We start from the raw sequence: 12,088 nt of genomic DNA on the forward strand, positions 1-12,088 counted from the left end.
CTTGACATTATTGTTTCCGGCATTGCGTCTTTCAGACCATTGTCGAGCATTAGTTTTGCTTCCTCACATTCTACGGCATGCAACATTGACAGGAGTGTAAAGCAAGAGCCAAAACAAACGAGAAAATTTACATGGGGAAACTAATTACTCCCTAGCATCTCTAAACAAAGAACATGAAACAGGAAAAGTACAGGAGTGGTCAAGAGAAGATCATCTAGCAGGTTTAGAATATACGTTTCAGCAGTGACGCTCACGAATGACGAGATGCCACACGCAGGGGTTCAATCTCACACCCCACTCACTCACATCCCATTCTCACTTATTTAAACCAGATCCCTCTTCACGAACTCGTTGAGCAGGGCCTTACCAAGGGAGGCGGGGCTCTTCTCAACAATGACACCGGCAGCTTCAAGAGCGGCGATCTTCGAATCAGCACCGCCCTTGCCGCCGCTAACGATGGCACCAGCGTGACCCATGCGACGGCCTGGGGGAGCGCTGATACCAGCAATAAATCCAACAGCTGGCTTGTTGTGCTTGTTGTTGGCCCGGAGGAACTCGGCAGCATCTTCCTCAGCGCTACCACCGATCTCACCGATCATGATGATACCATCGGTCTCCTCGTCCTCGAGGAAGATCTTCAAGCAGTCAATGAAGTTGGTGCCAGAGAAAGGATCACCACCGATACCGACGACGAGGGATTGGCCAAGTCCAGCCTGAGTGGTCTGGTTGACGGCCTCGTAGGTCAGGGTACCGGAACGGGAAACAATACCGACACGGCCGCGCTTGTGGATGAATCCAGGCATGATACCAATCTTGCATTGGCCCTATACTGCCGTAAATATCTGCCACAGTGTATTTATAACGTCAACATGTTGGGTGATTGAAACTTACGGGAGCAATGATACCAGGGCAGTTGGGTCCGACTAGACGAGTCTTGTTCTGCGTCTTCAGGATGTCGGTGATACGGACCATATCTAGTTGAATACCAGTCAGACTTTGGGACTCCAGATGGTTCGCACAATATAGTCAAACTTACCATGCTGGGGAATTCCTTCGGTGATACTAGAAGAAAATATATATATATCAGCGGTTGATCATTTTATGCAGGCCACGATCATCTTACCAAACAGCCAAAGGAACCTCAGCTTCAATTGCCTCCTCAATACCCTTAGCAGCAAGGGGAGGGCTGCGGTCAATCAGTAACATGTTTACAGATCTCCAGACTCAAGGGTACAGTCATACGGGACGAAAATAGCAGAGGCAGTAGCTCCGGTCTCCTTTACGGCGTCACGCACATTTGCGAAGACAGGTAGGTCAAGGTGTGTCGAGCCGGCCTTCTTGGGGTTGGTGCCGCCCACAACTTTGGTGCCTGAGTTCTGTAAGCTATGTTGTTCATATTATCGCAAATATCGATCTACTGGGTTATGTGAAGGGGGGAAAATACCGTAGGCAATGGCTTGCTCGGCGTGGAAACTGCGGGAGGACGGAAATGCAACGTCAGCATCATGTATGAAATCACACCTGGTCGGAAGAATACATACGTTCCCTGCTTGCCAGTGAAGCCCTGGAAGAGAACCTTGGTATCCGCGTTTATGCGAAGGTTGTTGATGGTCTCAGCATAGGCCGGGGCATTGGCATATCCCCGTTGCTGCACAGCGGCAGCATTCCGAAGGGCAGAGGCAGTGCTACGGCGGAAGGCCTGCATAGCGAAAGTATGTAGTAGAAACGGTAAAAAGAAAGAGAGGAGAGGGTATTGCACCAGAAGAGGTGTGAAAGCTGAGGTGGAGGAGAAGAAAAATGATTGGTATAGCGGTAGGAAGCGCGCCGGGACGGTTTGGATTTCAACTTTCGGGACAAAGCTTTAAGCGGACCCGAATTGTCGCGGGCGGTCGGTTCAGTCTCCTCGGCCTTTTTTTTCTCTCTCGCATACGGATTTGATATTCGGCCCCTCCAAACCACCTTAGATTAGTATCTGGGATAGCAATCATTGAGTTTCCTTCCTTTTTTTCACATATCGTCATCTGATTTTATTCTATTTAATTTCCCTTTTTTTTGCCCTAGTACTTGCCGGACAGATCCTTTTTTGATTCTATTCTTTGCCATCTACGTGGTGGTAAATTCTTCAAAATGGCGACGGCCACGATGACTATGCCGCCACCGTCCAAATCTAAGACGAACACAAAGCTTCCTTCAGAGAATGAACGATACATGCGAGCTTGCTCTGATATCGCCAACGTCCTAATTCGAGAATATGAAGCTGAAACGGATCCCAAAAAGCCAAAGAAAGATCTTAATCTGAACAGACTGCGCAACCAAATCGCGAAAAAGCATTGTTTGGCCCATCTGCCACCTTTGACGGCTATTATTGCTGCTGTCCCGGAACATTACAAGAAATATATCCTTCCCAAATTAATTGCTAAGCCGATCAGTACGACCCTAGTCCGTCAACTACAGCTGGGCTTTTTCTAATTGTCATCTAGGAACGTCTTCAGGTATCGCCGTTGTCGCTGTGATGAGCAAACCCCACCGTTGTCCTCATATTGCATACACCGGTAATATTTGCGTCTACTGCCCTGGTGGACCCGACTCCGATTTCGAGTACTCAACCCAGTCCTATACCGGGTATGAGCCCACGTCGATGCGTGCTATCCGAGCACGTTATGACCCGTTCGAGCAAGCCAGAGGACGTGTGGACCAGATTAAGTCTCTCGGTCACAGTGTCGACAAAGTCGAATATATTATCATGGGTGGGACTTTCATGTCTCTACCAGAGGATTATCGCGAATCGTTCATCGCCCAGCTCCACAATGCGCTGAGTGGATATCAGACAGACAACGTCGACGAAGCCGTCCAGGCCGGTGAGATGAGCAATGTGAAATGTGTTGGTATTACAATTGAGACTCGACCCGACTACTGCTTGGATACACATCTGAGCAGCATGCTTCGGTATGGATGTACACGATTGGAGATTGGTGTACAAAGTCTGTACGAGGATGTTGCCAGGGACACGAATCGAGGCCACACTGTTGCTGCAGTTGCAGAAACCTTCAAGCTTGCGAAGGATGCCGGCTTTAAGGTGGTCAGCCACATGATGCCCGACTTGCCGAACGTTGGGATGGAACGTGACTTATTCCAGTTCCAAGAATACTTCGAGAACCCTGCTTTCCGAACCGACGGCCTTAAAATCTACCCAACTTTAGTGATCCGAGGCACTGGTCTCTATGAACTATGGAGGACTGGTCGCTATAAGAACTATACTCCCAACGCCTTGGTTGACCTTGTGGCTCGTATCCTTGCCCTGGTCCCTCCTTGGACCCGTATCTACCGTGTCCAGCGAGATATCCCGATGCCGCTGGTTACTTCAGGCGTAGAGAATGGCAATCTGCGTGAACTTGCTTTGGCCAGGATGAAGGACTTCGGCACCACATGTCGGGACGTCCGTACCCGTGAGGTCGGCATTAATGAAGTCAAGAACAAGATCCGTCCATCTCAGGTCGAACTTATTCGACGCGACTACGCAGCCAATGGAGGCTGGGAGACCTTCCTTGCCTATGAGGATCCCAAGCAAGACATTCTAATTGGTTTATTGCGGTTGCGAAAGTGCAGCCCTACACACACTTTCCGCCCTGAATTTACTGGCCAACAAACTAGTATCGTCCGTGAGCTTCACGTGTATGGCTCTGCCGTGCCATTGCATGGGCGTGATCCACGCAAGTTCCAGCACCGTGGTTTTGGTACTTTGTTGATGGAGGAAGCGGAACGCATCGCCCGGGAGGAACACGGAAGCCAGAAAATCAGTGTCATCTCTGGTGTTGGCGTGCGCAATTATTATGCGCGTCTAGGCTACACTTTGGATGGCCCTTATATGTCCAAGATGTTGGACCCTATTGAGGATGAAGAGCTTTTGTGATTGTGCCCTAGTTAGCATCGGCTGATATGATTATGATGATGGATGAGCAATATTCAATGAAAAGTTTTGCTGATTGGGAGGGGTAATGGCATTGGCGTTCTAAGGGGCGGGTTTTTCTGCATTCTAGGTGTTATAAATGATCTGCCTGTGTCTGACGTTTGGAAGAGATACGTATTTGTACATAAACTAAAATAGAGGTGTATGCACACCTGTGATGCCGAGTGGTTTTCGAATCTTGGACCCTAGTTTGTACTCAGTTGTCCCAATAGTATGCTAAGACTAGTGGTACAATATCATATGAGCCATATGCACAAAAGAATAGTAAGAAAAGCCAATTCTATAACAACCGATACTTTATATACACCACAAGGAGACACCCAGCAATAAAGCACTTAGAACAGCAAATCAAAAGCTAACCTAAAACAGCGGAAAGTAAGACGGTGGGTGAACCCATGATACATGATATACACAGGTATCTAGAGTCAGGGGACATCGGGTTATCATCTGCTCGGGCCAATGCTGCAGCATACGGTACACTGCATGTACGTTTTATCACATTCCACTCCAGACCACTTCGTGGTATCATTTGGGCGACGTAATCATATATGAGTATGGCCAAAGAACGAAATGTTGCGGTTGATTTCATCATCGAAAAGAAGGGTATAACAATAGTGACAACTTAGTTAAGCGATATGGCGCCTCCCCTGCGGTTTCGCACGTGAAGATAGGCCTGGAAAGAACAGAAAACGAAAAACGCCTATAGATTATAACTGTCAGCAATGCGATGTTCTAGTTACTGTACCCAAATAGGGTGAATCGTACGGCGTATACAAAAACGGCTGTGAAGATCGAAGCAGCGACCGCGCCGCCATCCTCAGGCTCACCCTCTGATCCGGTAAATCCGTGGTGCTCACTCTAGGAGTATCTTAATTAGCTATCACTCCTAGTATACCACGACCAGGACAGGCAACAATGTTGGCCATTATCAAATGAAAAGATCCGGCAGCAGATCCGGCAGCAGATCCGGCAGCAAACGAACCTTGTATAACGATCCGAGAACCGAGAGGATGACAATAGCAAAAAGGGAGATGATCGCGCTATATTGTAGAAATATTCGGTCAGTTTGTAGTAAGTACAAAATTGTCTTGGTAAAAGACATACCAGGACCACGCATTCAACACCGACACGACAGGCTTCATATCGAAGATGAAGTGATGCGATAAACGACTGATTGGTACAGGGTCTCAGCGATCCGACTAGGTTCAGTTTCGATGGTATCGCAGAAGTAATACCCAGGAATGTGGATAAGTACAACACAAACAAAAAGAGCAGGCGTGAGAGGTTTTGGTTGTGCCTAAATATGCAACTGACAAGGAGGGCGGGTATCATAGATGATGTTCACCAGGCGGGAAGAGAGCTCCGATTCAATGCTAGCGCCTAAGCCGCTTTTGGCAACAATGTCTGGACCCGCGCCTATATGAAGGTATCAACCCCCGGAACGAATGTTATTTGACTGTACAGGTTATTATGTTCCTTTATATCTTATTTGAAATAAAGGATCGGAAAGCATTAGTTATCGGTTTTCTATAGCCCTATCTTATGGCTTTATATTTAGACTGACGTTTAAGAGACGCTCGGACCATGGAAGAAAGAGAAATATATCTATGTAAACCGGGCCAGCTACACCGGCACATTTCTAAGCTACCACTCATTTAGTGAGTCTCATTCCATTGAATACATTCATCGAATGTCACACCAGAACCACCAAAGATATCCAACGCGCTGCCGATAGTTAAGTCCACTTTTCCTCGACTACTTGAGTGAACCTTCTCAAGATCTTCTAGGCTCCGTGCACCGCCAGCATACGTAACCGGTATAGAGCACCACTCGGAGAGCTTAGACACTAATTCTTCATCTATACCTTGTTGTAGCCCCTCCACATCTGCAGCGTGAATAAGAAATTCCGAGCAGTATGGCTCCAGTAGCGAGATGGATTCTTTATCTTGGTCAGTACAGGAGATGCTTTTCTTTCCCTAGAGCCTAGGTCGCATAGAAACGCCCTAATACAAAAACGATAAATAGATAAAAAACAAAAAGGGAAACTTGCCTTGATTGATTTCCATTTCTGTTATGGTCTGCCACCTGTTCATAGCCACGAACCATGTGTTGTCTTTCCTTCGGCAGCTCAGATCTAGAACCAGTTTCGACCTGTCACCTCCAAGAGCCAAAAGAACCGATTCCAATCTTTCAAGAGAGAATTTGCCCTCTGGAAAGAGGAATGATGTGATTATAACCTATGCAATGGCAATCAGTACCTGTCGTGGCAGCTTGCAGGGACGGAAGAACGAAGGAAGGAAGGGAAAAGGGAAAAAGATAGCAAGGCGCTTTTGATATAATGTAAGAATGAGAGAATCACAACTGACTTGACCCAAATATACAATCAAGTAGATACAGACGGCATTCAACAAAGCAATAGAACTCACCTTCTCGGCACCCTGGTCTATCCAATACTGAGCATTCTTATCGGTGATTCCACCGGCGACCTGCAAGCCACTCCGCCATGTGCTCAGTGCCTCTTTTGCTGCTGCATCATTGCCTGAACCAAGCATCACAACATGACCTCCACGTAGGTCGTGTCTTTGGTACAGTTCTGCGTAATGACTAGCCGGTAGTTTAGAAACATAGTTCGTCTTTAAATCCGCAGGGACATTGCTCAGTGTCCCTCCAACAATCTGCTTAACTTGACCCGAGTGGAGATCGATACAAGGACGGAATTTGGTCATCTTGTCTGTTCCAATGGGTCTCTAAACCTGATACTGTGTTGTAGTTCGATATATTATTGTGGAAATCCCACGAGGGGTCAGCTTATCTTATCGCACGTGACCATGAAAAAAGATAGGATTCAAGTAGGCCGCGATGTAAGGCTTCGAATTTGGGTCTCTCATAGCTTAACAACGCTTCGAAAAGCAGAGTATCGAAAGATGATTGGAAAGCGAAAGAGAGATACACACGTTGTATCGAGATCCACGACATCTGAGGACGACGAAGCAACAACCACTACGGCGAACGATAGTTCTAGCCATGATATTTTCCGCAAATTTTTTGAAGCCCAATTCCAGCCATTAGAAGTACCTGAAACCCGCACTACATGTGCTCAGGGATCCGATGATGAGCATAGCACCGATGAATTTGAAGAATCCGAGCCTGAGTCTGAATGGAGTGGCGTCTCCGAGGACGGGCATGGCAATGTTGAGGTAGTTGAGCATCACGACTTGTCGGCGGTGGCTAAGGAACCAATGGACAAGAGAGCCCGCAAAGCCTTCATGGTATGTCTACACGATATATACTTGTCCTCTAGAAATTTGCTAATTCTATGACTATATCTAGACCGCGAAGCCGCCATCATTCTCTGTTAAACCGGCAGCTATTAGGAGCTCCCCAAGCAAAGACGAGGATGACGGAGATGACGTCGCAAATCTGAAGAATGACCTGGCATTACAACGACTATTGAAAGAATCCCATCTTCTCGAGTCATCGTCGGATCTTGCGCCGACCGGTAAAAATCGACTAAAAGCTCTTGACTTGCGGATGCAATCGCTTGGTGCCAAGGCATCACTATACCATCAGAATATGCCGTCATCGCATCGAAGAGGCATCAAAGCTAAAGCTGAGAAGAAGGATGATAAACGTCGACGTGAAGCTAGAGAAAACGGAATCATTCTCGAGAAACCCGTACCTAAAGCAAAATCCAGCACCGGAAGACGGGAACGTGGCGTTGGGGGACCCTCCATCGGAAAGTTTGCAGGAGGTACTCTGAACCTGAGCAAACGAGATCTATCTTCCATTCAAGGCCCACAACGGTCCGGTAAAGGCAAGACCAGAGGGCGCCGTTAATGGACAGCAAGCAGCACTGCTAGGCAATTCCAATGAGGAATTACCTGCTACACCGGAACATTCTCGGAACTTCTTCGTTGAAATAACATCATCGCACCAGTCTCTTGTTCATGACAGATTGTCTGTCATCGTTGCCTGGATTGGGGGCTTTGGTATCGCCTTTATCTTCACATGGGCAACTATGGAATTTTTACTGCCAATCCCCCGCTCGTCCTGTGCTCGCCACCGCATTTATCCATCCTTCGCGAATCCTTTTCATCCACTATTGGCGATGATGAACCCAACTAAGGATTTAGAATGTACCCGGCGCTTTGTGCTGTGTTGGCTTGAGGAGTGAGCTGCAACACGACAAATAGATAGACGGCATCCGGCAAACTATCCACCTGTAAGGGGTTCGTCCTGAGACTTTCGTGTTGAGCATTGGGTCTTGAGAAGTTTATTCTCTGGCTATTCTAGGGCGCTTTTCGAAGCACGTCCTAACTCCGCAGTCCCTAGATATGGTGAAACCTCCGAGGAAAACTGAGTTTTAGGAATGGGGCCCCTAAAAATTCCGAGACAATCCTCCGTTTTTCTAGACTGATTCTGGATTTGGTAGTTCCCCATGGGAGCCCAGAGCTTTTATTTATTTATTTTTTTCTTACTAAATGAGCACAGAATCCACAGTAAAGATAATTATGTACATATATGATCATAGAGGACAACTGTGCTCTCATTGGACCCGATTTCGAGAGACATTACTAGTACTGCGCCTTTCTTTTCTCTTCTTATTTGCTTTGCCAATAGGAGATACCAACGTCGCACTGTTGGCAACTTGGCATAATCTTCGTGGTAGAGCTTACAGTTTTCGGATCAAACGGTCCATTCCAAATCTTTGTCTATTGGTCTACTCCTCAATCCTTTCCATAGAGTTTTAGTACGGGGTAGAGGAATCGTTATAATTGAGTTTATAGTCTCTCCAGTGGCACCAATCCAGGTCGTAAGAGTTCCACTCCAAGCTTGCAGTCCCTTTCCACCGGTTACCTTAGGCCGATAGGTCATAGGGTACCTGCATGGCTCCAAATGTCGTCTCCAGTCCTATTAATACATTAATCACCATGGGTGGAATAGTCCGGTGATGGTGCTCAATATCAGAGAAAGATAGTACCCCATCCAGTTCTCATAGTAATCCATACCTGGACTCGAGCATAGGGTCGTGCCCACTGCCAGGCGAGATAGCAAATCACGAGTTGACGGGGAATTTTCTACCATGCACTAGCTGTTTCAGATTTCTGCACGCAGCCCTTCCAAGCAAAGCAAAGAACCCAGCCAGGCATATGACACACTCATCACGAGTCACGGTCTGTTGACCAAAACTCTTTATCTGCACCCGCAAGGTTGACTAGCACGCAGTTGCACGTCGTGCTCTCGTATCACGTTCGTATCATGGATACGGGTCATGGACTTGAAACTGTGGTCATGGTACTGGCAACACTAAAGCCGATAGTATCTGAAAGTGCCATTTAGAGTACACAAAGAAAAACAAAGAATGCGTAATCACTGCGTCTAGTGCATAACCAGCCTCTTGGCAACCTTTCTCATGTGCCAATGCTACTCTGTCCTGGTTAGTCCACATCTGTACTTTGTTCTCCTAGACTCGACACGAAGAAGCTAGGGCCGATTTATCTGGTGTTACCAGGGGAGAACTTCGGAAAATGTCTTTGGTCACCCGCAGTCTAGTAGCGCCAAGATGTGCTAAGTCTACCGGAGACCAAATGCTCCAATCGTTCAGTTGGACAGTTCCCTGTTTGTGAGTTACTCCATATGGGATAGGTTGAAATCCAGGAGCCTCGAATTTTGGTTCAAACTGTGGGGAGGGGGACGCAGGAAGTAGAAAGGATAGAAAGCATGGGAAAAAAAAAAGCAAAAGGAAAAAAAGACCCCAAGCTAGTATACAACAACACCGACTAATCTCTTGTTGCACTAAATCTGACCAAGGTAGTATTCATGTTTTCTCAGACTATGTTTTGGCAAAGTATATGTTAAGTAGGATGCAACCATTGAGACGGTGGCTTCATGATATCAAAAGTTCGAACTTGTGATATTAATAGTACCCAAGACTTACACAATGACCTCGTAAACATGAACAGTTGAATATTCAGAGAAAATTTTCTAGATCGTTTCACCATGGCCGATCAAGCAAGAGCTCGTCGTACCGAGCGGGCCAAAGACCAGGTTCCATCTTTTCTCAATGATCATCGCATCTACTACTCCCTAGTGGGAAATAAGAAAGAAAAGAATTTTCCTTTGACAAAAAGAAAAGGAAAACAGAGAAAATTTCTTCTCACTTTTCTTGAACTAGTGACTTTGGGGGATGAGACAACCGTAATCCTTTCCGCGCATTGCAGTATGTCCGTCGTGCAAAGAAACCCTAAGCTGTTTGTAGTCTAGCCCAGGCACAATTACCTCTTTCAGTTGCCCAAAGTGGGGGAATCCGAAAGGAGTTAAGGTACTATTGATTGCTTCCGTAGCCACAGTAAGTCCACTTGTGGATGGGGAAAGGCCCAAACGAAGCTGTTCTAGTCTTCTTAATACCTGGGTCCTGTGCCTGCCTAGCTTCCAGGAGTATTCTTTAGCAATTAATGATATCATCAGATCTGCCTTGTTGATAACTCCGTCGGAAACTCGGATATCTTGCTAACCCAACAACCAGCCTCCGGCATTTAGGTAATCGGATGGTTGCAAGGAAGTAGGTTCCCGCACCTTCGGTTGAAAATCACTTCGGGTATTTATTCATGGCTGGTTTGTTGATTCTAAGCAATAGTCTTTGTCCCTTCCCTTATATGGTTACGCATGCATGTGCAGGTCTATGCACATACTTCGTACGCCAAGTCACTCTGTGTGAACATACACATCCATACAGGATAAGCTGGGGTGCATTCGGCCGAAATAGTGGAGTATCTACTCGTACATTGACTGGGATACAACAATCGGGCCAATTACTTTTGACTATTTTCGCGTGGTTTATAAGCAACAATATTTAACAATGTATAGAGGATAAGACCACCAGCGGGCCCAAGCCACCCGCTTAGAGACCATCCTGACATTATCAATACTATGGGAGAAACGCATTTATGGAACACTGTAAAGTGGAAAACTATGGTCCTCGCAGGGCTTGTCGATGAGTGATCGTCGCTGGAAGCTTGCTATCTTCTCCCAAGAATTGGGTCGTGCAGATCACCTCTGGTGTCTAGACTCTAACGTGGTTGACCGTTTTGAATGAATATGGACGAACATGTACTAAAGCCTTATAGTTCGCAAAACGCATGGGTCACTTAATATAACGCATTGTACGGCGTGTCAGATTCTCCATTTTAATATAAAAATTCTCCTAGCGTACCTGTCCACATCTTTATATCCCGTAGACCTATACCCTATACTAGACAGGGTAACTGACAGCCAAGACTCTACTTTACATGAAGATGACACAGTCGGCGTTGGAATGTGATCAATACTGATAATGTTACGTGGCATGCCAATAAAAAGTCACCCGACAAGACCGTTTATAGATGAACACTATAAAGCAAACGACAGCGAGTAAGTATGCCGTATAGTAGTAAAGCACATGTCCAAGACCCTGGAGTCCGAACCTAGTTTAGCTTTTGGATTTTATCAGTTGCGCTAGGATTTTAAGGTCAACGGCACGATAGGAGAATTAATCTATGTATATTAGAAGGATTCAATAGAAGATAGTATGGAGTATAACTAGAAAAGGTATCTGAGTTGCAGTCTCGACTTCTCTGCCAATTAGGTTCCTTCATATTGACATGGCCTGATGGCAAAGGTGACAGTAATCGTCACTATATGAAAGTGACCGGTCAAAATGGCTAATCAGACTTATCACAAGTTACCTAAAACCCGAGTAAAGCTAATGAGGCTGTATAGGGCCGAAATTTAGCTTGATGTCCATTGCTCAGTATTGTCTGTATGTAGTAAGCGGTTTGTAGAAACTGAGTCAAAATCAGGGGACTGAAACCATCAGTAGATCGTGGCAGGTTAACTCTACCCTGATTATTATTAACAAGAAAGGCGTTGCTGCTAGCCGCCAACCTATGGTCTATGCAGATCCGAAGGGAGAAGGGGGTGATGAAAACGACGATAATAATCAAATAATCAAAAATAATAAAAATAAACATAAACATGAAAAAAAATAATGAAAAAGGGAAAGAGAAGCTTCGACGCCCTAACATGTTTTGATCATATAACGTCTATTTTTGGCACCCATTGAACCAGATGAGCCGGGGATGC

The 12,088-nt window shown here is 46.1% G+C and overlaps 4 protein-coding genes across 4 annotated transcripts; 2 read left to right on the forward strand and 2 right to left on the reverse strand.

The window, feature by feature from the left end:
- Positions 1-233: 233 nt before the first annotated feature.
- On the reverse strand, positions 234-1,831 carry BDV37DRAFT_178932 (succinate--CoA ligase (GDP-forming) subunit alpha). Its single transcript, XM_032079459.1, has 7 exons — positions 1,542-1,831; positions 1,445-1,473; positions 1,243-1,369; positions 1,124-1,186; positions 1,037-1,062; positions 892-974; positions 234-824 (listed from the first exon to the last, which is right to left on the reverse strand). Exons 1-7 carry the CDS (start codon positions 1,703-1,705, stop codon positions 324-326), a joined length of 993 nt encoding a protein of 330 aa, XP_031938786.1. The 5' UTR covers positions 1,706-1,831; the 3' UTR covers positions 234-323.
- An 84-nt stretch (positions 1,832-1,915) lies between these two features.
- On the forward strand, positions 1,916-4,116 carry BDV37DRAFT_179009 (Elongator subunit ELP3). Its single transcript, XM_032079461.1, has 2 exons — positions 1,916-2,428; positions 2,481-4,116. The coding sequence occupies exons 1-2, from the start codon at positions 2,128-2,130 to the stop codon at positions 3,908-3,910; spliced, it is 1,731 nt and encodes a 576-aa protein (XP_031938787.1). The 5' UTR covers positions 1,916-2,127; the 3' UTR covers positions 3,911-4,116.
- Positions 4,117-5,580: 1,464 nt separating this feature from the next.
- Positions 5,581-6,693, reverse strand: BDV37DRAFT_296211 (1-(5-phosphoribosyl)-5- ((5-phosphoribosylamino)methylideneamino)imidazole-4-carboxamide isomerase HIS6; the record flags this gene model as incomplete). Its single annotated transcript, XM_032090069.1, has 3 exons — positions 5,581-5,906; positions 6,018-6,204; positions 6,394-6,693. The coding sequence occupies 3 exons, from the start codon at positions 6,691-6,693 to the stop codon at positions 5,623-5,625; spliced, it is 771 nt and encodes a 256-aa protein (XP_031938788.1). The 3' UTR covers positions 5,581-5,622.
- A 198-nt stretch (positions 6,694-6,891) lies between these two features.
- BDV37DRAFT_285621 (uncharacterized protein) lies at positions 6,892-7,804 on the forward strand (the record flags this gene model as incomplete). The annotated part of the gene is made up of 2 exons (XM_032087767.1): positions 6,892-7,236; positions 7,298-7,804. 2 exons carry the CDS (start codon positions 6,892-6,894, stop codon positions 7,802-7,804), a joined length of 852 nt encoding a protein of 283 aa, XP_031938789.1.
- Between the last annotated feature and the right edge of the window lie 4,284 nt (positions 7,805-12,088).

The sequence above is a fragment of the Aspergillus pseudonomiae genome (assembly GCF_009193645.1).
Source record: "Aspergillus pseudonomiae strain CBS 119388 unplaced genomic scaffold BDV37scaffold_63, whole genome shotgun sequence".
Lineage (NCBI taxonomy): Eukaryota > Fungi > Ascomycota > Eurotiomycetes > Eurotiales > Aspergillaceae > Aspergillus > Aspergillus pseudonomiae.

Bases quoted from the DNA above. Each gene is read 5' to 3' on its own strand.
- BDV37DRAFT_178932 (XM_032079459.1), bottom strand. From the start codon at position 1,705: ATGCAGGCCTTCCGCCGTAGCACTGCCTCTGCCCTTCGGAATGCTGCC. The intron at 1,187-1,242 runs GTATGACTGTAC...GATTGACCGCAG, and splicing joins GCCTCTGCTATTTTCGTCCC to CCCTCCCCTTGCTGCTAAGG. The intron at 975-1,036 runs GTAAGTTTGACT...GTATTCAACTAG, and splicing joins CGAAGGAATTCCCCAGCATG to ATATGGTCCGTATCACCGAC.
- BDV37DRAFT_179009 (XM_032079461.1), top strand. From the start codon at position 2,128: ATGGCGACGGCCACGATGACTATGCCGCCACCGTCCAAATCTAAGACG. The intron at 2,429-2,480 runs GTACGACCCTAG...ATTGTCATCTAG, and splicing joins ATTAATTGCTAAGCCGATCA to GAACGTCTTCAGGTATCGCC.